Raw genomic sequence first — 27309 nt, 5'->3', positions numbered from 1 at the left:
GTCTAATAATCGGAAGTGTGTGTGTCGGTCGTACCCCGCCTCTTTGGAGCTCAGCATTTTGGCCCATATGAGGTCCGTGTCGATGGGCTCTTCCCGTGGGTTGGTCGAGCTGACCTGCAGCATCAGACTTTCACAGGGGGCGCCAGTGAGCGTCGCTAAACCCTCGATGGCACGACCGGCCTGCAGAGCAAAATACGAGCCGTGCAGCTTCGCCAGAGCCTTTTCTATCAGCGCCACCCACAGCTGCCTCCGCTGAGCCTGTCAAAGAGATAAACAGAAAAACAGATTAAAACATTAATACTAGCCATTAGCAGGAAGTAAAGAAGAAAACTGGGATGTAATGTTGGTAGTAGAAAAATTGTTTTTACAATTAAGTATTGCATATATTGCATAAATATTTGAAAACTGTTTTAATATATTTATGTTCAATATATTTAATCATAATAATTTAGTGCTAATAACAGTACATAAAACCTATTTAATAAAATATATGTTATATGTAGCAATAATAATGATAATAACATTTAATAATAATAAAAAATAATTGAAATATTAAAATCTTTACACAGTTTAAAACACTTTTTCACTATATAATACTTTTACTAACTTTTTAAATATTTTCCAGAAAATTGTCTAAAATATTTGCATACATAGTAATAATTAATAATTGCATACATAATTATTATTAATCATTTTTATTACAGTATTATTATTTTATTAATTAACTTATTTTTATAATTTATCGCTACAGTACATATTGTTTAGTAGGTAAAAATGTGCACTTATTTCAGTTAAAGTTTTACATTAAGGTTTTTTTTAATGATTTCAATTAAAATACATATATACCCTGTTATATAAATACAATGTACAAATAACTTTAAAGCACATATAATTCAAAATACTTTTTCAAAATTCAAACATTCTTTTTTTCTATTGTTTATTTATTTTAGATTTATTTTCTGTTTATTAATTTCTTAACTGATTCATTTTATATAATAAATATAAATATTATATATATATATATATATATATATATATACATACATACATACATATAAAAAATGAATCAGTTAAATTAATTAAAAGTGAATTAATTAACAGAATATACAGTATACACAATTATTAGTAAAAATTACAAAATAATTTTACAATTAACTTATCACTTATATATATAATTAATTTTTTTAATTAAATAATACATTTAAAACACTTTTTTAAAAATATCTGCATACTAAATAATGATTAATAATTATTATTACAAAATACTTTTACAATTAACTTGTTTATCACTACACTACATATTGTTTAGTAGGTAAAAAGCTGTTTTCAGCAGCAAATCAGCATATTAGACTAATTTCTGAAGGCTAATGTGACACTGAAGACTGGAGTAAGGATGCTGAAAATTAAGCTTTGATCACATGGATAAATTACATTTTAAAATATAGTCAAATAGAAAAGAGTTTTTTTAAATAGTAAAAATATTTCACAATTTTACTGTTTTTGCTGTACTTTGGATCAAATAAATACAAGCTTGGTGAGCAGAAGAGACTACTTTAAAAAAACCTTACTGTTCATAAACATTAAGTGGAACTTATGTAGAATTATGTAGAATTTATTAGCAATTATTACATAACATGTATATAATATAAAATGAATGACAATTTAAATATATATTTAATATATATTTAAATCAGTCCTAACAAACACAGCAAACTCAAGCACAGCAACACAAACCTGTGAGAAGAGCAGGAATCCGTATTCGTCGCAGGGCAGCATGTCATCCACCAGAACCGTCGTCCACGTCCCGTCCTTACAGAGCCGCACCTGATACGCTCCCTCCTGACATATGGTTCTGGTGATCATCACACGCTCCACCAGCTCGGGTCGCTCTGCTAGGACAGCCAGAGCACTTAAAAACCTGCGAAGCACATCAGAGCGTGTGTGGTTTGATAAGAGCGACACACTAAACATTTCACTCCTACATCACTCAACTAAATTGGGGATGAAATGGTTTTGTGCGGCTAAACCGGACTCCACTCAAGGTCATGTGACAAAAAAATTGAGTGTTGAGGAAAGTTACTTTTAAAGAAGTAGTTCACTTCAGAACAAAAATTTACAGATAATGTACTCACCCCCTTGTCATCCAAGATGTTCTTGCTTTTCTTTCTTCAGTCGTAAAGGAAAACGTTTCAGGATTTCTCTCCATATAGTGGATTTCTATGGTGCCCCCGAGTTTGAGCTTCCAAAATGCAGTTTAAATGCAGCTTCAAAGGGCTCTAAATGATCCCAGCAGATGAAGAAGGGTTTCAGTTTATATACTTTTTAACCTCAAACGCTCATCTAGCTCTGTGTACTCCAGTTCAAGACAGTTAGGGTATGTCAAAAAACTCCCATCTCATTTTCTCCTCCAACTTAAAAATCATCCTACATCTCAAAGTTAACATGCAAAGAAGGTCAAACGCCCTTTACAAAACAAGGTAAAACAGCGATGTAGAACGATTTTGACATTGGAGGAGAAAATGCGATTTTTTCGACATATCCTAATTGTAATGAACCCAGAATACACAGAGCTAGATAAGATGACCGTTTGAGGTTAAAAAGTATATAAATTGTAAAAAAAAAAAAAAAAAAAAAGGCTGATCATTTCGCTAGATAGGACACTTCCTCCTCAGCTGGGATCATTTAGAGCTCTCTGAAGCTGCGTTTAAACTGCATTTTGGAAGTTTAAACTTGTGGTCACCATAGAAGTCCACTTTATGGAGAAAAATCCTGAAATGTTTTCCTCAAAAACCATAATTTCTTTACGACTGAAGAAAGAAAGACATTAACTTCCTTGCGTGTTCAGTTTGTAAACACTGGGTCAGTACTACTGCAGTGACTTAGGATGATTTTTAAGGTGGAGGAGAAAATGAGATGGGAGTTTTTCAACATACCCTAACTGTCATGAACTGGAATACACAGAGTTCACACAGAGCTAGACAAGACCAGCATTTGAGTTCAAAAAGAATATAACTTCTAATTTTTTTTAGAAAATAACACTTCTTTCTTGGCTGGGATCCTTTGAAGCTGCATTTAAACTGCATTTTGGAAGTTTAAACTTGTGGGCACCATAGAAGTCCACTATATGGAGAAAAATCCTGAAATGTTTTCCTCAAAAACCATAATTTCTTTACGACTGAAGAAAGAAAGACATTAACTTCTTTGCATGTTCCATTTGTAAACACTGGGTCAGTACTACTGCAGCGATCTAGGATGATTTTTAAGTTGGAGTCTTTCAACATACCCTAACTGTCATTCACACAGAGCTAGACAAGACCAGGGTTTGAGTTCAAAAAGAATATAACTATTTATTTTTTTTTTTGTAGAAAATAACACTTCTTCCTCAGCTGGGATTGTTTAGAGCCTTTTGAAGCTGCATTTAAACTTCATTTTGGAAGTTCAAACTCAGGGGCACCATAGAAGCCCATTATATGGGGAGAAATTCAGATTTTTTTTCCTTAAAAAAAACCCTTTTTTTATAACAGACCAACATCCTGGATGACAAGGGGGTGAGTACATTATCTTTGAATTTTTGTTCTGGAAGTGAACTACTCCTTTAAGAGTAATGCATTAAAATATTGCGGTAATCCATAAAAAGTAACTAATTGCATGACTTGGTTACTTTTTTTGAGAACAGTAAAGCACTAAAATGTTACTTTTGCCCCACATTTTGTAACCTGAACTGGGCTTGCTTACTTATAACAACAAAAACTTTAAAAGTTGTATTTTCGGCAACTGTGAAAGCCCTACTAGTTTCTTGAAAAAGTAATCTGATTACATAACTTGTATTACTTGTAATGCATTACCCCTAACACTGTGCATAATACATATTGTTTCACATATTTTTTTTATTTAGTACTATATAGTATACACTATATATATATATAGCTGTATGCAGTAAACTAGAAACACGTTTCTCTTACCAGCAGTTTCCCAGAAGGCCTTGCAGTATATCCGAGGGGCGGGGCGTCCTAAACACGGACCACTTCACACCACGATCCTTAAAGTTATTGCAGTTTATCTCATGAGGGCGGAGCCACTTTTTGATTCGCTGCTGGACGCTGTCATTCTCGGGAAACCCGACCGAACGCGGACCGGGAGGGAAACTGTCATCCACGAAGTTCACTGCATTCTACAAGAAACACAAGAATTGTATTTAGGAAGATAATCGCACACAAATAAACCAGTATTTGCCATTATTAAATAATAAGCATGTTTTAAAAGTCTTATTATTATTTAACTATTATCTATTAAAGTATGTAGAGCTCAAATTACAATTTTAATAAAACACTGTAATAAATACAGCATAAAATAAGTATTAGTTTTTTTAATTTATATAAATAGCATGTGTCACCACTAAACGTGTATAATCTAAAATTAACTAGTCTTATGCAATATTTTTAGAAAATATCATGCATTATTTTTATTTATGTAGACCTAATTTTCCATTTTAATTTATATAGATGAATTAATTATAGATTTTTTGGACATTTTTATTCTTTATATTTTTAAATATGCATTTATAGTTTTTATAAAATTTTATTTCAGTTGTAGTTATTTTGGTATGTGTTATTTTATAAAAAATAATTAAATTCAATTTTAATATATATTTTTGGTTAATATTAAATAAATACTAAATAAAATAAGTATTTCATTTGCTTTTTTTACATTTATATAGATAGCATTTATCACCACTAAACATGTATATAATGTAAAAATTAACTACAGTCTTATACAATATTTTAATTAAATATCATGTAATATTTTAATTTATGAAGACCTAATTTTCCATCTTAATTTATATAGATGAATTAATTATTTATTGATTAGATTAAATGTACAATTTTACTATATTTTTAATAAATAGGTTCAAAAATAGATCTTATTTGCAATATATATTACTAACTTAAATATTACTATATTAAAAATAATAACAATAATAATAATAATAAAGTAGTTTTATATATATATATATATAAACTACCAGTCAAAAGTTTCTGAACAGTAAGATTTTTAATGTTTTTTAAAGAAGTCTCTTCTGCTCACTAAGCCTGCATTTATTTGATCCAAAGTACAGGAAAAACACAATTAAAAAATATATATTTAAAACAACTGCTTTCTATTTAAATATATTTTAAAATGTAATTTATTCTTGTGATTTCAAAGCTGAATTTTGAGCATCATTACTCCAGTCACATGATCCTTCAGAAATCATTCTAATATTCAGATTTGCTGCTCAAAAAACATTTATTATTATTATTATTATTGTTGAAAACAGCTGAGTAAATTTTTTTATGTTGTTGATGAATGGAAAGTTCAGAAGAACAGCATTTATCTGAAATAGTAATCTTTTGTAACATTATAAATGTCTTTATCATCACTTTTGACCAATTTAAAGCATCCTTGCTAAATAAAAGTATTAATTTATATAATTTCCCCCCACCCCCCCCCAAAAAAAAATACTGACTACAACCTTTTAAATGGTATAGTGTATAATGTTACGAAAATGTTTTATTTCACGTAAATGCTATTACTAAATTTAAAAAATAAATAATAAAATAAATAAATAAATAATATGTGCATAATATAATATTAAATATAAGATTAAAAATAAATGTATGAAGATCTCATTTGTCATCATTAAATATTAACAAACAGGAAGCAATTGTGCATTCTCATCCAATTCATCTAAAAACTACACAAACTTTCACCCTAAAACATCACTTTCTGTTCACTTTGTCACTACTCACGCTGTTAGTGTGAAAATCTTTATACTGTTGACATGTTGTGCATCATATAAGGAAACGTAAAACTGCAATAACCAGTCCAGAAGCTTCTGGAGCAAAACTGCAGCATATATTCTGCTGGAACAATAAAGCGCCAAACGTATATTCTCACGGGCAGCAGCAGCTCTCACCGCACCTGATTTTTTTCTCTTGCAGAAAACACGTGTATGCCGGAGAAATAGGGGTCATTTTGACTCTGGGGAGCCGTTTAATTGCCGTTTCTAAAAATACGTCTCCCAGGTTGCAAACGCAGACGGACGCAGATCAGAGGATTTACTGGGAAAACGTGTGCAGACGTAGAAGTGCCACTGTAGGTTTGAGATGTCTGAAAATCCCATTTGCAAAAAGTATTTGAATACACGACGTGCAGAAAAATACATCTTTGAATAGACAGGTTCTAAACTTAGTTTGTGATGCATCATCTTTCATTATGCAACTAATCTAAAGTGAGAACATCTGGGTCAAACAGCTGTGCTTAGACCTGAAAATATCATTCATCCTGGTTCATATGATCACAAGTAAACAGGCTTAAATGCTCTCAGATCAGAGCACCTTCAGGGACGCATTACAGTGTAAACACTAATGCATCCTGATGTGCCCCAAAAACACTGAAGGACCATCTAGTCATGCAACATGCAACAAAAAGCAAAACAATGTCCTTCATTTTAGAGAAAACCTGAGGATTCATTTCATGTTGCATCGACCCTCTTGCGGAAATAAGGCATGTAGTCTGGAAACTAGAGAACAGAGGTCACTGGAGAAGCATTTGAGACTTTGAGAATGTATTTAACCCCTGAGATGATACTAACTAGATATTATTGACAGGTAATAAGATTGTAAGCTCTTTGCGATCATATTGTTGATTTCAACCTTTGGTTTGTACAATCACAGTCTTTTAAGAGGTGTTTGACTGCACAACTGTAAAGTAAGTTTTTAATTTTTTTTTTTTAATTTATGTTGATCTCATTTGCCATCGTTAAATAATATGCATTTAATATAAATTTAAACTATTATGATGTAAAATAATAATTTAATTTCTAAAAATAATTTTATTACAATTTTAATTTATTTTTTAATTAGAATTTGTGTTGTTTTAATTCTTTTAAATAAAATTATATTATATATTTATATAATAAAATATGATGTAAAATAATTATAGAAGTCTGTCATCTCATTTCCCATGAATAAATGTATATTATATAAAATAACTACTTTTAATATTATATTGTTAATGACTGTGATGTGAACTAGTTTCAGTAATTAGTTTTAAATCATTTTAATCATTAAATAATGTGTAGAACATAAAATTAGCTAGTAAAAATGGTGTGAAATACTTTAATTTTTTATTAAATGTTTTTATTAAATTTTTTATATTTTCTAATATTTATAATTTTGAATATTTTGCCAAAATAATATTTTCAATAAATACAATATGAAATTGTTAATTTTTTTTTATGTAGATCTCATTTGCCATTATTAAATAATATGCATATAAAATAAAATCAACTACTTTTAATATCATATTTTTAAATCACTGTGATGTAAATTAAATAGCTAATTAGTTTTAAATAATTTTTAATTATTGTTATTAATCATTTAATAATATGCATAAAACATAAAATTAGCTAAATTTGAAATTTTTAATATTTAAAATAATATTTTCAGTAAAAACGGTGTGAAATAATTTAATTTATTTTTTATTAATGCAAATGTCATTTGCCATTTTTAATATTTTCTAATATTTAAAATTTTTTATATTTTGCCAAAATAATATTTTCATTACAATGAAATTTGTTAATTTATTTTTTATGTCGATCTCATGTCATTATTAAATAGTATGCATACAAAATAAAATGAACTACTTTCAATATCATATTTTTAAATGACTGTGATTAAATAGGTAATTAGTTTTAAATATTTTTAAATTATTGTTTTTAATCATTAAATAATATGTAGAACATGAAATTAGCTAAAAATTATTTGATATTTAAAATAATATTTTCAGTAAAAACAGTGTGAAATAATTTGTTAATTTATTTTTTATTAATGTAGACGTCATTTGCCATTTCTAAATATTGTGTATATAACAATTAATTATAAGTAACGTGTATTATAAAATAGCTAACAATTTAATATGATGTGAAATACGGTGTGAAACAATTCATTTTTAAAATATAAATGTTAAATATTAATGTTAAAATGTTAAATATTTTTTATGAATAGAATGTAAAATAAGTATTATATTTGTTTTTTATATTTATGTAGATCTCATTTGTTATCATTACATAATATGCATATAATGGAAAATTAACTACATTTAAAAAAATAAATATGTCATAATATTTTATTTCACGTAGATCTCTTATGCTATTATTAAAGATTTAATAAATTAAAAAATATTATTATTAATTTTTTTTCAAATGTATGTAGTTATCTCCACTTCAATCAATATTATACAAGTGGGTGAAAAGTAACTAGGCAATTTTAATGGCTATACAACTTGTAGTATAAATAATTATAATAATAATAATAATTATTGTTTCAATAAATTTGTATGACCAATTTTTAATGCCTAGCTACTCTTTACCAACCCTGTATATAATACACAAATAATTAATTTTAGATCTCATTTGCCATTATTTAATAGAAAATGAGTATAAATTTGAATAGAATTTTTTTGTGTAAATAATTTTTTAGTTGTTTTAGTTTTCAAATATAATATGTTTAATATGCACATTCACATGCATTTTATTCAAAGCATCTAGACTAGGTTTATCATGGTTTAAGCTACTGTAAACATCATTAACTAGACAAATATATTTAGCCACTAATATGATACTAACAAGTAATTATTAACATACAGATGATAAGCTCTCATTGACATCAAACTATGGCTTGTCTTGATTTCAACCTTTGGTTTGCACAAGAAGAAAACAAAGGTTAATCTGATTTGATTACCAATCTCAAGGGTAAAATATAAAAATTTACGAGAGATATGACGTTAGAGATATCAAAAACTTTCAAAGTTCCAGAGTCCCAGAATTAAGAAAGTTGTTCAGTTTTAAAGATAAAGTACTCTGTTTAGAGCAGTTTCAAGCGTAAATGATAAAATGCCTAAACACTTCTGTGTTCTGATGTGTCCTATTATTGAATATGGAAAAAGATCAAGATCAAGAAGAACTTGAGAATTTGCATTCAGCCCCGTCGGCAGTGAATCCTTACACACTCGACTCACAAGAGCACAGGGCCGCTTACTTCCGCGGGACGCTCCTTAAACGCCTCTTTTATCTAAAAAGGAACAACGCGAGCTGAACAACTGCTGCTAAAACACAAAGTCTGAGCATTTTCCCCCTCGAAGAAGGTCAGAAATATATCAAATATTTAGGAGATACGAGGGACGCTGCTGTTTTTATGCGCTGTGTGTTTTTGATACTGGCTCAGCAGCAAAAACAGAGCTGTGGTTTGATACCAATGAAATGTCAACAGAATAGAGTAGCAGGATGTTTAGATAATGGAACATTAGTATTACGGCGGGTCAAGTGTGTAATAAAGAGATACATATTGCAGTATACTGCGAACACTACAACTGAGAACACTAGAGATGCACTGATGTATTGATTACTGATATTTAAACTGATATTAAAAACAGATGCTTCATTAATAATTAAGCACATTTATTGTGCTGGATAAGGTCTAGAAATTAGTTCCTGAGCAAATCAGGATATTAGAATGATTTCTGAAGGATCATGTGACACTGAAGACTGGAGTCAATCACAGGAATAAATTACATTTTACAGTATATTCACATCAAGCCTGCATTTATTTGATACAAAGCAAAAATGGTAAAACTTTGAAATATTTTTACTATTTAAAATGACTGTTTTCTATTTGAATATTTTTTTAAATGTAATTTATTCCTGTGATCAAAGCTTAATTTTCCGCATTATTACTCCGGTCTTCAGTGTCACATGATCCTTCAGAAATCATTCTAATATTCTGATTTGCTATTCAAGATTTTTTATTATTATTATTATTATTATTATTATCATCATCAATAGGGATGCTCATTTCGGTTAATTTTCCTGACCGACAACCGCTGCTCGTTATCCGAACATTAACCGTTAACTGATAAAATTAGAATAATAAATTAGTTTAAAATAAAAATAGAATGCACGAGTATCTGTGATGATACATTAAAAATACAAGCAAATGTTTTATTTTAACGTGCAAACAGCAGCATACAGAGCAACAACAAAAACTGTATTGACATATACTTAAATTATCACGCATCAGCAGCGGTTCTGAGAACAGAGAAAATCTGAATGAAAAAAAAGAATAATATAAATAGGCCTACACTAAATATGTATAAATTAAATACCTACCTAATTAAGATGACAAAACTAAAACACACTGAATCCTTTTAGGCACTTTGAAGAACTGTACCGGTCTTATTCTTCTCGTCGGACATAAAAATATATAGCAGGCCAGCCAATACCTCAGTGAGCCTAGTTTTTAACATGTCCACATGCTGTACGGATATGCAGGACCGCTGCCTGTTAACTCTTAGATCCGCGAACAAAACACCATCACAAAAACCCTTTCAATTTGTGGTTCGGGACTTCCATCCATTGTCATATGCGTGTGGAGAAGCGCGTGTTTTACAGCGTTCAGTAATAGCCAATCACAGACATGTATGTTGATTCGATTATCACTGTGGCCAATCAGAGGAGGCTATGTTACAATCCACTCACCAACCAAAGTGCCGGTTTCAGTTTTGCTGATTTCTACACTTTCGCGAACTCTCTTATTAAAACAAAGACAGTGTTGGCATTATATAAATAAGAGATTAATTGTGCAGTGTAAAGGTTATTTTATTACTTTTTAATAACTTTATGAGATTGCGATGAACTACTCTAGGATGAGTGATAGCTTTCCAGTGATTGTAACGGGAGCGCCTATTGCGCACTTTCTAGACTATAATTCATTCAGAATTTGAATACATTCACTCACGGATTCACTCTCTAATAACCCAATAACGCCACTTGCCATTGAGTTGCATATAATACATCTGTTTACTAAGTAAAGGTGAAGCGAAATATGTCTGTACAGCCACACTGCACGTGTCGACAAGCGCGCGTGAGTAAACAGATAACTTACAAATAGCATTATTTCTTTCACCATGCAGCAAACGTAAAAAAAAAAAGAATAGAAAAAAACCCTTTTAAACCGTTTAACTGATAGTAATAATCGGTTAAAATTCTTACTGTCGGTTAACGGTTAAACGGTCAATATGAGCATCCCTAATCATCAATATTTAAAACAGTGGAGTACATTTTTTAGAATGTTTTTTAGTTTTTTTTTCTTTGATGAACAGAAAGATCCAAAGATCAGCATTTATATGAAATAAAAGCTTTTGTAACATTATACACTATACCATGCAAAAGCTTGGAGTCAATATTTTTTTTTAAGGGGGGGGGGGGAGAAATTATAGAAATTAATACTTTTATTTAGCAAGGATGCTTTAAATCGATCAAAAGTGATGATAAAGACATTTATAATGTTACAAAAGATTTCTATGTCTCTTCTGAACTTTCTATTCATCAAAGAAACCTGAAAAAAAAAAAAAATCGACTCAGCTGTTTTTTTAACATAATAATAATAATATTAACAACTGTATTTTTAGCAGCAAATCAAAATATTAGAATATTACTGGAATAATGATGCTGAAAATTCAGCTTTGAAATCACACGAATAAGTTACTTTTTAAAATATATTCAAATAGAAAAGAGATATTTTAAATAATAAATAAATAGTTTTTATTTTTACTTTGGATCAAATAAACGCAGACTTCTTTAAAAACCATTAAAAATCTTTAAAAAAACAACACCTTTTGACTGGTAGTGTATATCATTTAAAATACAGTAAAAGTAATGTTAAAATAATTAAAGCATGTTTTTTTTTAAATGAACCCGAGTAAAAATTATATATGAATAATTTTTATTAAACTCTAAAATAACCCTATAGCCCAATGAATAAAAACAAACTGACAGTGTCTTACCTCTCTACAGAAGCTGACGATATTTTCCCACAATTCCTTAGCCTCTCCCTCATCCGTGCGTCTGCGGGCCTCCACATGCATGCTCTCCCGGCGTTTGAGCGGCTTCCCGATCTTCCGCTGATTCACGTACTGCTGCGGAGTGTGACACGCCGCGCAATGCTTAATCCTGACTTCGTTCAACAGCGTGCAGGCAGGACACGTCCACTGACAGGCGCTCTTGTCCAGCGCCGACGGGGACGCGACGGAGGAAGAGGAAGCGGAAGCGGAAGTAAAGGCACGCGTGTGGGAGTGCGGTTGTTTCCGAGAACACGACGAGCAACTGGACGGCTCAGAGAAACCGTGCAGTTTGGACGATCCGCAGGCCGTGCAGTGGCCCGTACCCGTCGGGTTGCGCAACGTACATTTAGAACACGCCCACGAGCTGAAGTCTGGACTGGACGGCGACGCCGGCGTGAAGCGTACCGACTCTCCTAGTACGTCGATGACGTCGGCGCCCGAGCCTGGCCTCGACCCTCGACATGCGTCGCAGCGGCCGGCGGATGACGAGGGAGGAGCTGTGGGGGCGGAGCATCCGGGGCACTTCCAAGAGGGCGGAGACGTGACTGGAGGGGCGGGGTTGTTAGGCTCCTCCTCCTCCAGCACACTTAGGCGCTTGATTGGGTAGTTGTCTGATGGCGGGAGGGGCTTGGATTTGGTAGGCGGGCCGGTTGAGGGCGATGTTGGCGAGGGAGCAGGGTTTGGAGGGCGCCCAGGGGGTGGGACTTCCCTTCTGCTGCGAGGCACGGGGTTATTCTGAAGTGAGGACAGGGAAGGAGGCAGAAACGGGACGGGGGGTGGAGACGGGGTTTCAGAAGGTGCTTGGGGTGGAGAATCTTCAGTTAGATCAATGAGAAGCGGTGCGGACGCTCCCGCCGTTTGCGTGGGAAACCCTGCCACGGGTGTGCGCACTTCTGGAACCACTAGCGCTTCCGGAGGGATTTTCGGTAAAGAGAGTTTCCTCGGACCGCCGCACGCCGAGCACGATAACGCCACCGGAGTATTCACTAAAGTACATCGAGGACACGCCCACTCTGCTGACCCCTCCCCTCCCATAGACACCTCCCCGTTGGGTTCGGCGCACCGGGACTCCCCATTGGCTACCTGACCTTTGGCTTCAGGGCTGGAGGCGGGCTCTACTGGAGTGGGCGGGGGCTGCTTGGGTGGGAGGGGTCCGTTGGGCATAACCGGAGCTGCTCCGCACACAGAACACGAGCCTAATCCATGGTGATTTGTTAGGGTGCAGCGTGGGCAGGACCAGCGAGGTTCCTCGGCGCTGCTGAGGCGCAAAATATGGTTCAAATCTGGCTTCTGCCGAGGAGCTTCACAAATAGAGCAGCGCATAGAGCCGCTGGAGTTAAGAAAGGTGCAGCGCCCGCATGACCAATCAGAATTCCTCACAACGGCTGCCATCGAACCAGGAGAATGAGAGTGACTGGAAATGAAAGAGAGTAAGAAATCAATTAGTTACTGAATTAAGGTCCTTGCAGAATCTGTGAAATGTTAATTACTTAAAATAAGAGGGATCATACAAAATGCAAGTTGTTTTTTATTTAGTATTGACCTGAATAAGATATTTCACATAAAAGACTATATAGCTGAATTTATAACAATGACCCTGTTCAAAAGTTTACATACATTTGATTCTTAATACTGTGTTGTTACCTGAATGATCCACAGCTGTGTTTTTTTGTTTTTTTTGTTTAGTGATAGTTGTTCATGAGTCCCTTGTTTGTCCTGAACAGTTAAACTGCCTGCTGTTCTTCAGAAAAATCCTTCAGGTCCCACAAATTCTTTGGTTTTTCAGCATTTCTGTGCATTTCAACCCTTTTCCAACAACTGTATGATTGACTGTATGATTTTGAAATCCATCTTTTCACACTGAGGACAACTGAGAGACTTGTATGCAACTATTACAGAAGGTCCAAATGCTCACTGATGCATCAGTCTTCTATAAATCTTCTGAAGGGCAGTACTAAATGAAAAAAATATGTTATTTACAGAAAAATTAAAATAAATGTACACATCTTCATTCTGTTCAAAAGTTTTCACCCCTCAGCTTTTAAGCATTGTGTTTCCTTCTGGAGCATCAGTGAGCGTTTGAACCTTCTGTAATAGTTGCATATTCCCTCAGTTGTCCTCAGTTTGAGAAAATGGATCTCAAAATCAAACAGTCATTGTTGGACAGGGTTCAAATACACAAAAATGCTGAAAAACCTGAAAGATTTGTCTGAAGAACAGTAGGCAGTTTAACTGTTCAGGATGAACAAGGGACTCACGATTCCCAACACAATTATCACTAAACAAAAATAAAAAATAAAAACAGGTGTGGATCATTCAACTATTATCATATCAACTATTGTTTTCTTTTGTGTAAACTATATGTAAACTTATTTTATGTGAAATATCTTATTCAGGTCAGTACTAAATAAAAAATAACATGTATTTTATATGATCCCTTTTATTTTGGTAAAATAAATAACATTTTGCATACGTCAACCAGAAAAAAAAAGCACATTTGACCATTTCTTAATCAAAAAGAAAAAAACTCAAATATTACCAAGAGCATGCAAACATGATATTTGGCAACTATTAAGACCCTTTCAAAACTGTTTTATATACTGTTGGTCTTTGGGTCGGTTCCCTGTAAGCATGCTGAGACATTTGGCCCCGCTTCTCCAAAAACCATCGCATACACGCGGTAAGACATTTGTACTGTGAGTCACAGTCATTAGCACTGGTCTAACAGAGCTGGCCCTATTCCCACTTCTCTCTGCACTCTGTGTGTGTGAGCATGATACAACTGACTCTGTAGTGATACTAACTGTCGGCTCAAGGAGGATCACGCTGATAAATAATGCAAGGAATCAAAGCTTGTGTGAGCGTCTGATCATATTATGTGCATTCATTCTGCAGTGCATGATGGGTGTGTTCGGTGACCTATTAACACTGCTGGAAAGCAGTGAATTATTGGCGGAAATAGTTTTTCCGAGTACGCGATATAACAGCATTCCAACAGCATAATGTTTTTGGCTTTGGGCAGATGAACATCATGAAAGAACAATGTTGACTAGAATCCATTCAAAACAGTCACATTTGAGTCACATAAGGAAGATCGAGGCAATCTGGGACAGATGGAATCTGAGTGAGAAAACACCTTGCGTTATGCAAAAGAGGAAAGGACAAACAAGGTTAAAGAGAATTCATAGAACAGTCCATTTTTATGAATTAATTTGGACATGTGCATTCAGGCTTGATTCTATATAGGATAGACTGTCACACTTTTACCTCAGTTAATATTTCTCAGCATTGGTCTGTTATTAAAAGTCAACTTTTATATACGCAAAGCTTAAAGTCACAGCCTTAAAGTTGTATTTGGATCAAAGATGTTAATATGACCACATAAAAAAAAAAAATTCCAAAAGTGATTTTGTGTCCATAGAAAGCACATTAAATGCAAGTAAAGTGTCTACTTTTAAGGTTTTAAATAAGTTCTTCTATAAAATGTCTTAATTTGGTTAAAATAATGTTACATTGTCATTGAATCTAACAATATTTGTGACCCTGGACCACAAAACCAGTCTTAAGTCGCTGGGGTATATTTGTAGCAATAGCCAAAAATACATTGTATGGGTCAAAATTATTGATTTTTCTTTTATGTCAAAAATCGTTAGGAAATTAAGTAAAGATCATGTTCCATGAAGATTTTTTGTAAAATTCCTACTGTAAACCTATCAAAATGTAATTTCTGATTAGTAATATGCATTGTTAAGAACTTAATTTGGACAACTTTAAAGGTGATTTTCTCAATATTTTGATTTTTTGCACCCTTAGATTTCAGATTTTCAAATAGATGTATCTCCGTCAAATATTGTCCTATCCTAACAAACCATACATCAATTGAAAGCTTATTTATTGAGCTTTCATAGGATGTATATATCTCAGTTTTGTAAAATTTAACCTTATGACTGGTTTTGTGGTCCAGGGTCACATTTATGTAAAAATTCAAACAACATGCTTCTTCTGAATTGTGCATATTAAAATATATAAAAGAATAAAGGAGCGCATAAAAAAAAGTTTACTGACAAATGGGCAAAACCTAGGATAGTGGCACACTTAAAAAAAGTAGAATTACAACTAATTAGCATTCGGGGTGAAAGTAATTCGTCTTGTAATTATCATAAATTTGTTGAAACATTTTAGTGGGTGTCTGTCTTCTGTAAATTAGAGAAAAAATGTATGATATTTATTTTTTGCTCGGAAAAACAAAAACAAAAATGCAATTAAATTAAAGAGAAAACTTTTTAATTTTTTTTGGAAAAACAACAACAATTTAAAGCAGTATTACACTTTTATGCTTAAACCCTTTTTCGTCTTTTGTTTTTGTTGAAAACTCAAAGACCTAATAATGGCAGGGTATGTTGTCACAATGGAACCAGCTTATAAACATCTAGAAAAACAGTTAGGGAAAAAAAATTACATGATAATATTAATAAAACAGTATAAAAAGATTAAAACTAAAACCATTGTTTCAGCCATTAAATATCGTAATTATTAAACTACAGTTGACAACTTGCCTCAACCTGGTATTCATAATACCATATTTCCCAAACAAACTACTTAAAATAAATGACCGACTTTTGAAAGTAACACACTAAACGCAGTAAACAACTGTGTGTGCGTGTGTTAGAGAGAGGCACATGGGGAGAGTTTATTCTGAATTGTGATTGGCTGAGGTGATAGGAGCTTGTTGCTATGGGAATAAATCCTCAGTAAAGCCTCAGAGGGCAGCAACTCACTTTCTACCGATAAAACACTCAGAAAACATCCTGATAGTGATCAGACACGCACACTCAAATAATAGAAACGTACAGCTGGATTCAGGGACAACATTTTAAACTGGGATGTTGTAAAAAGTGTGTTGTTTTTTGACGTTATAAAAATTCAAATATAACTCTGAGCAATTTTGGATTTTTATTTTTTTTTAATTATACATGTGTATGTATATATATTTTTTGTGTATGTTTTTTTTATTAATACAATTAACAAAATATGATTAGGCTTAGATGGAATGTGCAGATTTATTTATCTACATTTTTTATTATTCATATTTTTATTTATATATGTGACCCTGGACCACAAAACCAGTCTTAAGTCGCTGGGGTATATTTGTAGCAATAGCCAAAAATACATTGTATGGGTCAAAATTATAGATTTTTCTTTTATGTCAAAAATCATTAGGAAATTAAGTAAAGATCATGTTCCATGAAGATTTTTTGTAAAATTCCTACTGTAAACCTATCAAAATGTAATTTTTGATTAGTAATATGCATTGTTAAGAACTTAATTTGGACAACTTTAAAGGTGATTTTCTCAGTCTTTTGATTTTTTTGCACCCTCAGATTCCAGATTTTCAAATAGATGTATCTCGGCCAAATATGGTCCTATCCTAACAAACCATACATCAATAGAAAGCTTATTTATTGGGCTTTCATATTATGTATATATCTCAGTTTTGTAAAATTTGACCTTATGACTGGTTTTGTGGTCCAGGGTCACATATTTATAATTTATAATACATATAGTACACACACATTTGGTTGTTTTCTGCCATGACTAAGACATACGCAATGCAAAACCTGGTAAAAAAGGTAATTAAAGAAATAGCTTAATTAATTTATTAATTAATTAATATCAAAAAACATGATACATAATTTACAAACAGAAAGAAAATCTGTACCTACTCAATTTGTTTGGTAAAATATATCAGTTATTTATTAGTTTTAATTATTTAATTTAAAACAGATTATATTTTAACTATACACTACCAGTCAAAAGTTTTTGAACTGTAAGATTTTTTTTTTTTTTTCAAGCCTGCACTTATTTGATCCAAAGTGCAGCAAAAACAGTACAATTTTGAAATAATTTTACTATTTAAAAAAAGTTTTCCTGTTAGAATATATTTTAAAATATAATTTATTCTAGCGGTTTCAAAGCTGAATTTTTAGCATCATTACTCCAGTCACATGATCCTTCAGAAATCATTCTAATATTCTGATTTGATGCTCAAAACACATTTATTATTATTATTATTATTATGTTAAAAACAGTTGAGTAGAATTATTCTCAGGTTTCTTTGATGAATAAAAAAAAGTTCAGAAGAACAGCATTTATCTGAAATAGAAATCTTTAATAACATTATAAATGTCTTTATCATCAATTTTGATCAATTTAAAGCATCCTTGCTAAATAAAAGTATTCATTTACATAATTTCTTTCCGAAAAGAAAAAAAAAGTATAGGGATTATTATAGAATTATATGTAATTGTACAAGGAATCCTGAAAAAAAAAATTGTACTCAAGCTTTAGCTTTGATCACAGGAATAAATTAGATTTTAAAATATATTCCAATAGAAGAGTTATTTTAAATAATAAAAATATATCAAAATTGCACTGTTTTTGCTGTACTTTGGATCAAATAAACGCAGGCTTGGTAAGCAGAATAAAAAATAAAAAAAATCTTACTGTTCAAAAACTTTTGACTGGTAGTGTATATATTTTTTATAAATACATATAATAACTTAAATAACTAAAATACAAAAATAATAAAAAATAAGAAATATAAGAAAATCATTTAATGAAATTTAAAATGTTTTACCTTTTTTTTTAAATAAAATAATAATACTAATGTAATGTAGTTAAAGCATTGCCACCAAAAAGATCAAATTATGAGAAAACAAACATCAACAGTCAGCTTCACTAATCCACTAGCTGGATGTTGTCCACTAGTTGACCATCATGACCTCAAGACAGATGGAGTTGTAAATACGCTAGTCTGATCACACAGAAACAGCTCACAATTTGACGCTGATGGAAACGCATTTCATCAAGTGCTTCTGAAGCTGCCTGGATTGTGTTAACACAAGAAATCCTTTACAAAAAACACAAGGACATGTGGAGCTCTTGCTCTGCTCAATCCTTATAAAAATAATATGACTGAATTGTTTCAGCAGTAAGAATAATTCATACGCGCCTCGTCCCGGGCCATGTGACTCCAGCTGAGAGCTTGTTTCTTGTGAAACGCTGTTGTTTGAGCTGCCTGAACGAGCACGGCTGTCCCGTCGAGTCTGTCTGTGGAGTGTCAGTTGTTAAAAAGGTCGGTGACAGCCGTTTGTTTTACTCCCTGAACTTTTGGAAATGAACAGCCGCGTACAGCAGATGGTGCTGCAGAAAAAAAAAACCCCGGACGTATCTGCAAGTCTGACAGCTGAACTGCTGTTTTCTTCACATCGTTTGCTCGGATGGATCGGTTAACTTTTATGGTTAAATATTCTACACTAGCGTTTGACTTTTTTGGTCCCTTAGGTTCACTTGCAATCACTGCCAAGGTTTATTGCGGTAATTTCATACTTTGAGCATTTTCCACCCTTTCTCTGAGCCTTAACATTCAGGGCGTTTCACTATTGCACAACGAAGACTTCTTCATGCAAATGATTGCAAATCTCAATGAACTGGACACTGCATACATGTATTTGGATATAAGTTGTTGCATATATAGATAAATGGACAGATAAAATTTATTTTTATATAAGTAAGTTGCATATATAGATAAAAATATCAAATAAAATGTAAGTAAATATTTTTTAGAATATATAAATATTATTATATGTATTTCACTACATTAAACATATTATAAATATACTATGATAATATAAAAAAAATATATCGTCAAGGTTTATTATTTAATTAAAAATACAGAAAAAAAACAGTAAAATTCTGAAATATTATTGGAATTTAAAATAACAGTTTTATATTTCAATATACTTTAAAATATAATTTATTCCTGTGATGCAAAGCTGAATTTTCAGCATCATTCCTCCATTGTTAAGTATCAGGATCCTTCAGAAATTATTCTAACATGCTGATTTGTTTTGGAAAATTGATAAATTTTTCAGGATTCTTCGAGGAATAAAAAATGAAAAAGTACAGCATTTATTGAAGGGGAAAAAAATTGGGATCAGTAGGATTTTTAATGGTTTTTAAAGACGTTTCTTATGCTCATCAAGGCTGTATTCATTTGATCAAAAATACAGAAAAAACTAATATTGTGAAATATTATTTTAATTTAAAATAACTGATTTCTATGTGCATATATTTTAAAATGTAATTTATTCCTGTGATACAAAGCTAAATTTCCAGCATCATTACTCCAGTCTTCAGTGTCACATGCTGCTTAATATTTTTTTTGGAACCTGTGATACTTTTTTTCAGGATTCTTTGATCAATAAAAGGTTAAAAAGAACAGCATTTATTTAAAATAGAAATCATTTATAACAATTTACACTACGGTTCAAAAGTTTGGGGTCAGTACGTTTTTATTCTTTCTTTTTTGAAAGAAAGCATTACTTTTATTCACCAAGAATATGTTCAATGAATAAAAAGTGATTGCATAGATTTACATTGTTAGAAAAAATTAATATTTTGAATGAATGCTGTTCTTTTTAACTTTTTATTCATCAAAGAATCCTGATAAAAAGAATCACAGCTTCCAAAAAAATATTTGGCAGCACAACTATTTCCAACATTGATAATTCTAATAATAAATCAGCATATTAGAATGATTTCTGAAGGATCATGTGACACTGAAGACTGGAATAATAGATAATGAAAATTCAGCTTTGCATAACAGAAATAAATTACATTTTAAAGTTTAAAAAACATTTTAAAGTAAAAAAAAAAAAACATTTTATATTGCAATAACATTTTGCCATTTTACTGTTTTTTCCTGTATTTTCAATCAAATAAATGCAGCCTTGATGAGCATAAGAGACTTCTTTAAAAAACAAGTCTTCCTTATCCCAAACTTTTGAGCTGCAAAATAAAATTAAATAAATTTCCAAAAAAAGTCACATATGTGCACTAAAAGTCAAAAGTTCCAAAACTCTTCTGAAGCTTTGTATGAGGGAAAGACCTTTGAGGAAAAAATTAAGTCATTTTTAATGACTGCATATGAAAACGTTCCCTCAGTCTTCACTCCCTGTACAGTCAAATACGGCGACTCAAAACGTTAATGACAAGACATCAAAAAGCAATTATGTTTGATGTTTTGATGATGAAAAACTTTGTCTTAAGGCACTTTATTTGATTACAAATTGCCATTTTTGGAGCTCGGCAATCATCCTTCCCATACACTTCCATGCAAAACAGCAGTGTAAACAATCTACTAAACAACAAACCCTCACAGACTCGGGTGAGAAAATGATGACCGAATTTTCCCTTTTGAATGAACTATCGCTCTAAATGAACATCAGCTGCTCTTTTAGACGTACATGCTGATGATTCAGCTCCACCACACCTGCCTCGACATGTAACGCAAACATGATTAACATCTGCAAAACAGAAGAACGTCAGAGATGCGTGTTATCAACATTCACACACACAAATACGAAACCTGGCGGGTTCACGGGGCACCCCTGGCAAACAGCGTTTAAGGGAAAATCCTCTAGTAAAAAGATGCCTTCAGTCGGAGTGGCTGCAGTACCATCTGCTAAAACCAGACCATCTGCTTATCTCTCTCTCTCACACACACACACACACACACACACACACACACACACACACAGAATCCGTCCAAGACATTTCAGCTATATCCTGTATTGACATACACTCCATTAAACATGATCCTACTGCACTACATACACTAGGGTTTGATTTCTAATGTCTTTGAAAGAAGTCTCTTCTGCTGACCAAGGCTGTGTTTATTTGATCAAAAATACTGTAAAATTGTGAAATATAATTACAATTTCAAATACCTGTTTTCTAAATGTAATACATTTTAATAAGTAATTAATTCCTGTGATCAAAGCTGGATTTTCCGTGACACTGAAAACTGGACATTACTCCAGTTTTCAGTGTCACATGATCCTTCAGAAATCGTTCTAATATGCTGATTTGCTGCTCAAGAAATGTTTCTGATTATTACCAAATGTTGAAAACAGCTGTGCTTTTTTTTGTGGAATCCATGATACTTTTTAATATTATAAATGTTTTTACAGCCACTTTTGATCATTTTAACGAGTCCTTGCTGAATAAAAGTATGAATTTCTTTCAAATAAAAAACAACTTTTAAATGGTAGTTAAAATGAACCAGCAAATCCTTATTAAAGTCAAAATAGCATTCTCAACTCAAATACTCAAATCAAATTAAATCTAGGGCAGGATTTGATCTCATTTATCAGGAAATTAGAATAACATGCTTTGAAAAAACATTCACAAAAAGACCAGGAACGTGCACTCAAAATATATTCATGTCTCAATTTAAGATTTATGTATTTGAATTACATTTCCATGCATTTGGACTACACGGTTTAAACCTAAACTAATAACATAACTAATGTTACATGAGGCACATTTGTCAGTAATGCATTAATTAAACAAAGTTAGGTTTCTGTAAAAGTACTAATAAACTAAATGTGTTTTAAATCCTTAATAACAACTTCATATTTTTTTTATAACCAACTAATCCAATTTGTTTTAATGTCTTACATTTTAAAGGGATAGTAAATCCAAAACTTAAAAAAAAAAAATTACCACATGATTTACCCTCAAGCCATCCTAGGTGTATATGACTTTCTTCTTTCAATTCAGACGAAAAAAATTGGAGTAATATTAAAAAATGACCTGGCTATTCCAAGTTTTATAATGGCAGTGAATGGGTGTCGAGATTCTGAAACCCAAAAAAGTTCATCCATCCAGCATAAAAAGTAATCCACACATCGGGGGGGGGGGGGGGGGGGGCTTGTACACATGTCCACAAGACAGTGTCGTTACATCGGATGACGTAGGCGAAAACGCAAGCTCTGTAGAGAAATGACGAAAGCGGAAGCCCAGAGGAGAGAGCACAACAAAACACCGGTTACGAATTAGAAGTACAAAATAACAACTTGTAAAGAAAAATGTCTGAGGAAGCCAAAAGGAGACTGGTTTTCCTTCGCTGTAAACAAATCTTGGTTCTGGCAAAACTAGAATATTTTCATGTAGGCCTGTCATGATAACAACTTTTTGTTGTGTGATATATTGACCCAGAAATGACATTGTCATCATTTTATGCCACTGAATATATATTATCATAATATAACAGCATAATAATGCAAGAATGCATAGACACTGTCAAAAGACAACAAACTTTTAACTTTTAATCATGCAAATTAAGTATCAAAATATAAGATACCTTAAACTTGGAACATAGAATGTAAAAAACATACATTTTTACATAATTTTTATTAATTATTGAGATCATGTAAACATATTGTGCAAAAGTCGATATATTGTTTATGTCCTACTATATCCATTGGAACGCCCCTCTCTCATAAATGCGCATACAACAGTTAGTGGAAGCTAGAGATTACAGTGTATAAAGTTTTAAATATCAATATTTTTCATTCACAAACGCATTGATTCGCTTCAGAAAGCCTTTATTAACCCCCTGGAGCCGTGTGGAGCACTTTTTATGATGGATGGATGCACTTTACTGGACTTCAAAATCTCAACACCCATTCACTTCCATTATAAAGCATGGAAGAGCCAGGACATTTTTTAATTGCATTGCATTCGTCTGAAAGAAGAAAGTCTTTCAAAACATACACCTTGAGGATGAGTAAATCATGGGGTCATTTTCATATTTCGGTGAACTATCACTTTAACAAATTGATATTGCTCGTTCCATATTTTAACCATGTTCATACTTTTTACCTGAATAAATGTTGTCAGCAGGGCTTGACATTAACACCCGCCAAATGCGGTTGATCCCACTAGCCACTTTGGCGAGTTGAATTTTATATACACTGTAACAGAGCTCAATATTAATGCTTGTCTGTACACAGAAGAAACATACTGCTTATAACACATAGCCTAGTTAAGCAACATGACACGACCAAGAGAGTGCAGTTTCCCCTGAAAACCACAATTGTCAATTTGACATTGATTAAATACAAGAGTTCAGCCAAGTAGTTAATATACATTTTAGTACAATATTGTCAGTGTTGACTGTTTTTGCTTGACTGAATGATTCTGCATTTCTGAATTAATCATTTGAGTCAATGATTCACTGGTCCATACATAAAGACAGTCACTTGCGTCATTCTTGAATGAATCAGCCATCTGAACAAATCATTTGAAGGCATGACTCAATGACTCAATGACAATTGCCATGCCACCTATTGGCAGTTTACTTCACTATTTAGTAGGTTATCTTTACACTTTTTTCAACATTTCATATTTTTATTTACATTAAACTAATTTTAAACACCAAGCTCATAACATTATTTATACTGTTGCAATTTTGCAATGTAAATGCATTCATGCTACATTTTAGCTACAATAAACGTCTAAATGCCACTTCAGCTGCTTCTGTTTCTTCTGCAGTGAAAATATCGGTTTTATTAATATTTCATTTAACTGGTAACAGCCCCATAGTGTCTTATTAAAGTAAGGGAAAATATTAATTAAAAATAAGAATTTGAAATGAAAGATGATGCATGCATTTAATACGGTAAAGGGAAAAAGCCCTTTAAATAGGCAAAAAAAAAAAAAAAAAAAAAGACCTGGAAATTTATTTAAATACATTTTAGTATGCAGTAACTTTAGTCATATTAAAACGTAATTTCCCCAAAACAAAATTGTGCCCAGTGAAAATGAGTGGCTAGTAATTTTGGAAGCAAAAAAGTTAATGTCAAGCCCTGGTTGTCAGAGTCATTCTGATTTGAAGCAATTTGAATAAATGTATTCTGATTTAATATTTGATTGACGCATGACCAGCAAATATGCATCACATTAGGTTTATCATTTTGCTAATGTTAAATCTGTGTAATCCAAAATGCATGCACTTCAAATACATAAATCCTAAATTTAGGCTTGAATATGGTTTTGAGTGTGTAAAAAGTCGATTCGACGTCACGTTGACCTTAAATCACCTGATGAGGTGCACGTGTTTACCTGCGTTCTCTATGTGGAATAGGCTGCTGTTGCTGCTGCTGGCGTGTGATGAAAGTGGTTCCCCACACCGGACTGCTGTGGCTGGTCCTGAGCCAGCCCATCGGAGCGGCCGGGGGGAACGGAGCCGTCCCAAACCCGTGATCTGATTCTCTGTCCGTGGTCAGAGACGACGCAGAACTCCCCATTGCCACAAGCAGCTTATAAACACACACACTGCGTCCCTCTGTTTGTCTTTCATGCACATAAATACACTCGAGCGCAAAGGTCAACGCTTCTCAGGCTCTGTTCGGAGGGTCAGACATCTCTAGTCTGCCAGAGATCAACATCAGGAAGTGACTGTGATCACGCGAGTCTAAAAATGTTCACGGGATCCACGAGGGCCGAGGGCCCTTCGGCTCAACGGGCCTCAGGTGGCGTTTAACCTGCCGTAACCTCGCCTGAGAGGAAGGACGACACCTTGGGGATGGCGGTACAACACATTACTGAAGCACTAAAGTCGAAAGCAGACAGGTTTAAAAGAGGAAGTTTGACGCAGCGAGAAAGTTTCCAGTCTCCATTCCCGTCTTGTTTTTCTATGCGTCTGCTTGAGTCACGGCGCAGTCCCTCTAATCATGTTCGCTGCCTGTCTCTCTCTCGCTCCCTGTCTGTCTGTGGCTCATCTTTCCGCAGCTGTCACCGGGATTACGATGCGTCACATTTCATCCAGCCTGCAGAAGCAAATATTCCTTTCATCGCAAACAAACATCAGCGTCCAGAGAACAAGCATATGAAGCCGTTTGCGTCTACGCATGCGAATGAGTGCATGCAATTTTAAAAACACTGTATAGTACAACCTGTTAAAAAATTAGTTCTAAGGACATTTGAGGAGGTTTAAACAAATAAAAAAATATAAATAGACCTAATTAAAATTTAAAAATATTTTTGTAATTTTTTAAAAATTAAGGTATTTTTTCTGATACCAATAACCAATATTACTTTATGGCAAATATAACTGATAATGACTCTATAAGGGTTTGCATGCGTTATATTTACGATCAGGCACTAAAACTATTTCAACGTTCAGCAAACAGGATTGCTAACTATAAAAATGGCACAATTTTTGAATACCGATATTTTTATTTTAAAATCATGGTAATGTCTGCTATTACCAGTTTAGCCACCAATATACTCAAGTAAGCCTAGAAAATATAATCAGCCAGATATGAAAACAACATAACAGATGTGCAACAATGCATGCATACATGCATATGTGTGTGTGCAAACCCTTGTCTAAGTATCAGTGTGTATGCGACTGCGCATACATGTATGCATGCATGTGTGTCTCCATCATCATTGGACTCGGATGACACAGAGAGAGGGTTTCCGACCCAGTGGTGGCCCTCAGTGGGTCAGGCTGCGGGTGCTGCAGTCATTCTCGTCCTGCTTGCACAGATCCAGCTGCTCATCTCATTTGAGTCTCATCTAAAGCTCATGCAGATGTTCATAACGTGACAGCAATGGCTGTGAAGCTTCTCATCTGTCCTCCAGACACTGGAGTATCAAGTTTGACACTCAGATCGCGACTATGAATATTTAACGGCGCAGAGAGGCTCGGGTGAGGTGTAGTGGTCTCGGGCCCGGTGAGGACATGAGCGCTCCGGTTCCGCCGGTCCAAAGTGGGTCTCAGCGGCGGTCGAGCGTCAAAAGCATCGGGGTGGATGATACGGACAAATCCATGCGGCTGAAACGCTCCCGTCCTGAAACGGTCCCGCGCGGTTCCGTGTGCCGGTTCGGTCACTTATGATTCGGCTGGAGCGGAAGATGATGATGATGATGCTGCTGCTGCTGCTGGTGTCGAGCGCCGCATAAACATACACAGCAGCCAAACTGCAGCGGTGTTTTCATGCAACTCCTCATGAGACTCATGATGGCAGCATGCGTGTGTCTAAAGCGCAGTTTGATGTGCATCCATATGCTGCAGCTATTTATTTGATTCGTTTCCTAATTCAGCCTGCTTCTCTCCAGCACGCGCAGATGCGCGAGGATTACGGCGAGTCAGCAGCGCGCATGCGCAGACACGACGCTCAGCCTCTGCTACAGGACTCGGGTTCTCTCTTTTTTCTCATGCTTAAATACACTAATATATTGGACTATAGGTAAGTGAAGCTCACAAAGCCTGTCAAGAGCACGTCTGGGTCATAGTTCATTTCAAAATCATGAGAGGAAATATCTAATAAAAGTATTATTTTTTTAAAAAGTTAACTGTTTTAAAATTCTAACATTATTTTGTGAGACTTAACATGAATTTCCAGTCAAAATGTCTTGGAAAGGAGAGTTTTAATTAGCTTTGATGAACATATTTGGTCAGTTGAGGTCAAAAGTTTACATATACCCTGCAGAATCTGCCAAATGTTACAT

General features: G+C 33.5%; 1 protein-coding gene across 1 annotated transcript in view; it reads right to left on the bottom strand.

Annotated features, from left to right (window-relative positions):
• Positions 1-26895, bottom strand: part of capn15 (calpain 15) — a 36455-nt gene extending 9560 nt beyond the window's left edge. Inside the window, 6 exon segments of the mRNA XM_073830526.1 lie at positions 35-258; positions 1735-1918; positions 3963-4171; positions 11884-13354; positions 24913-25619; positions 26214-26895. Coding sequence (XP_073686627.1) covers positions 35-258; positions 1735-1918; positions 3963-4171; positions 11884-13354; positions 24913-25097 — 2273 coding nt within the window. The 5' untranslated portion in view covers positions 25098-25619; positions 26214-26895.
• Positions 26896-27309: the final 414 nt, after the last annotated feature.

Source organism: Garra rufa, chromosome 24 (assembly GCF_049309525.1).
Source record: "Garra rufa chromosome 24, GarRuf1.0, whole genome shotgun sequence".
Lineage (NCBI taxonomy): Eukaryota > Metazoa > Chordata > Actinopteri > Cypriniformes > Cyprinidae > Garra > Garra rufa.
This window is presented reverse-complemented; position numbering and strand designations above follow the sequence as displayed.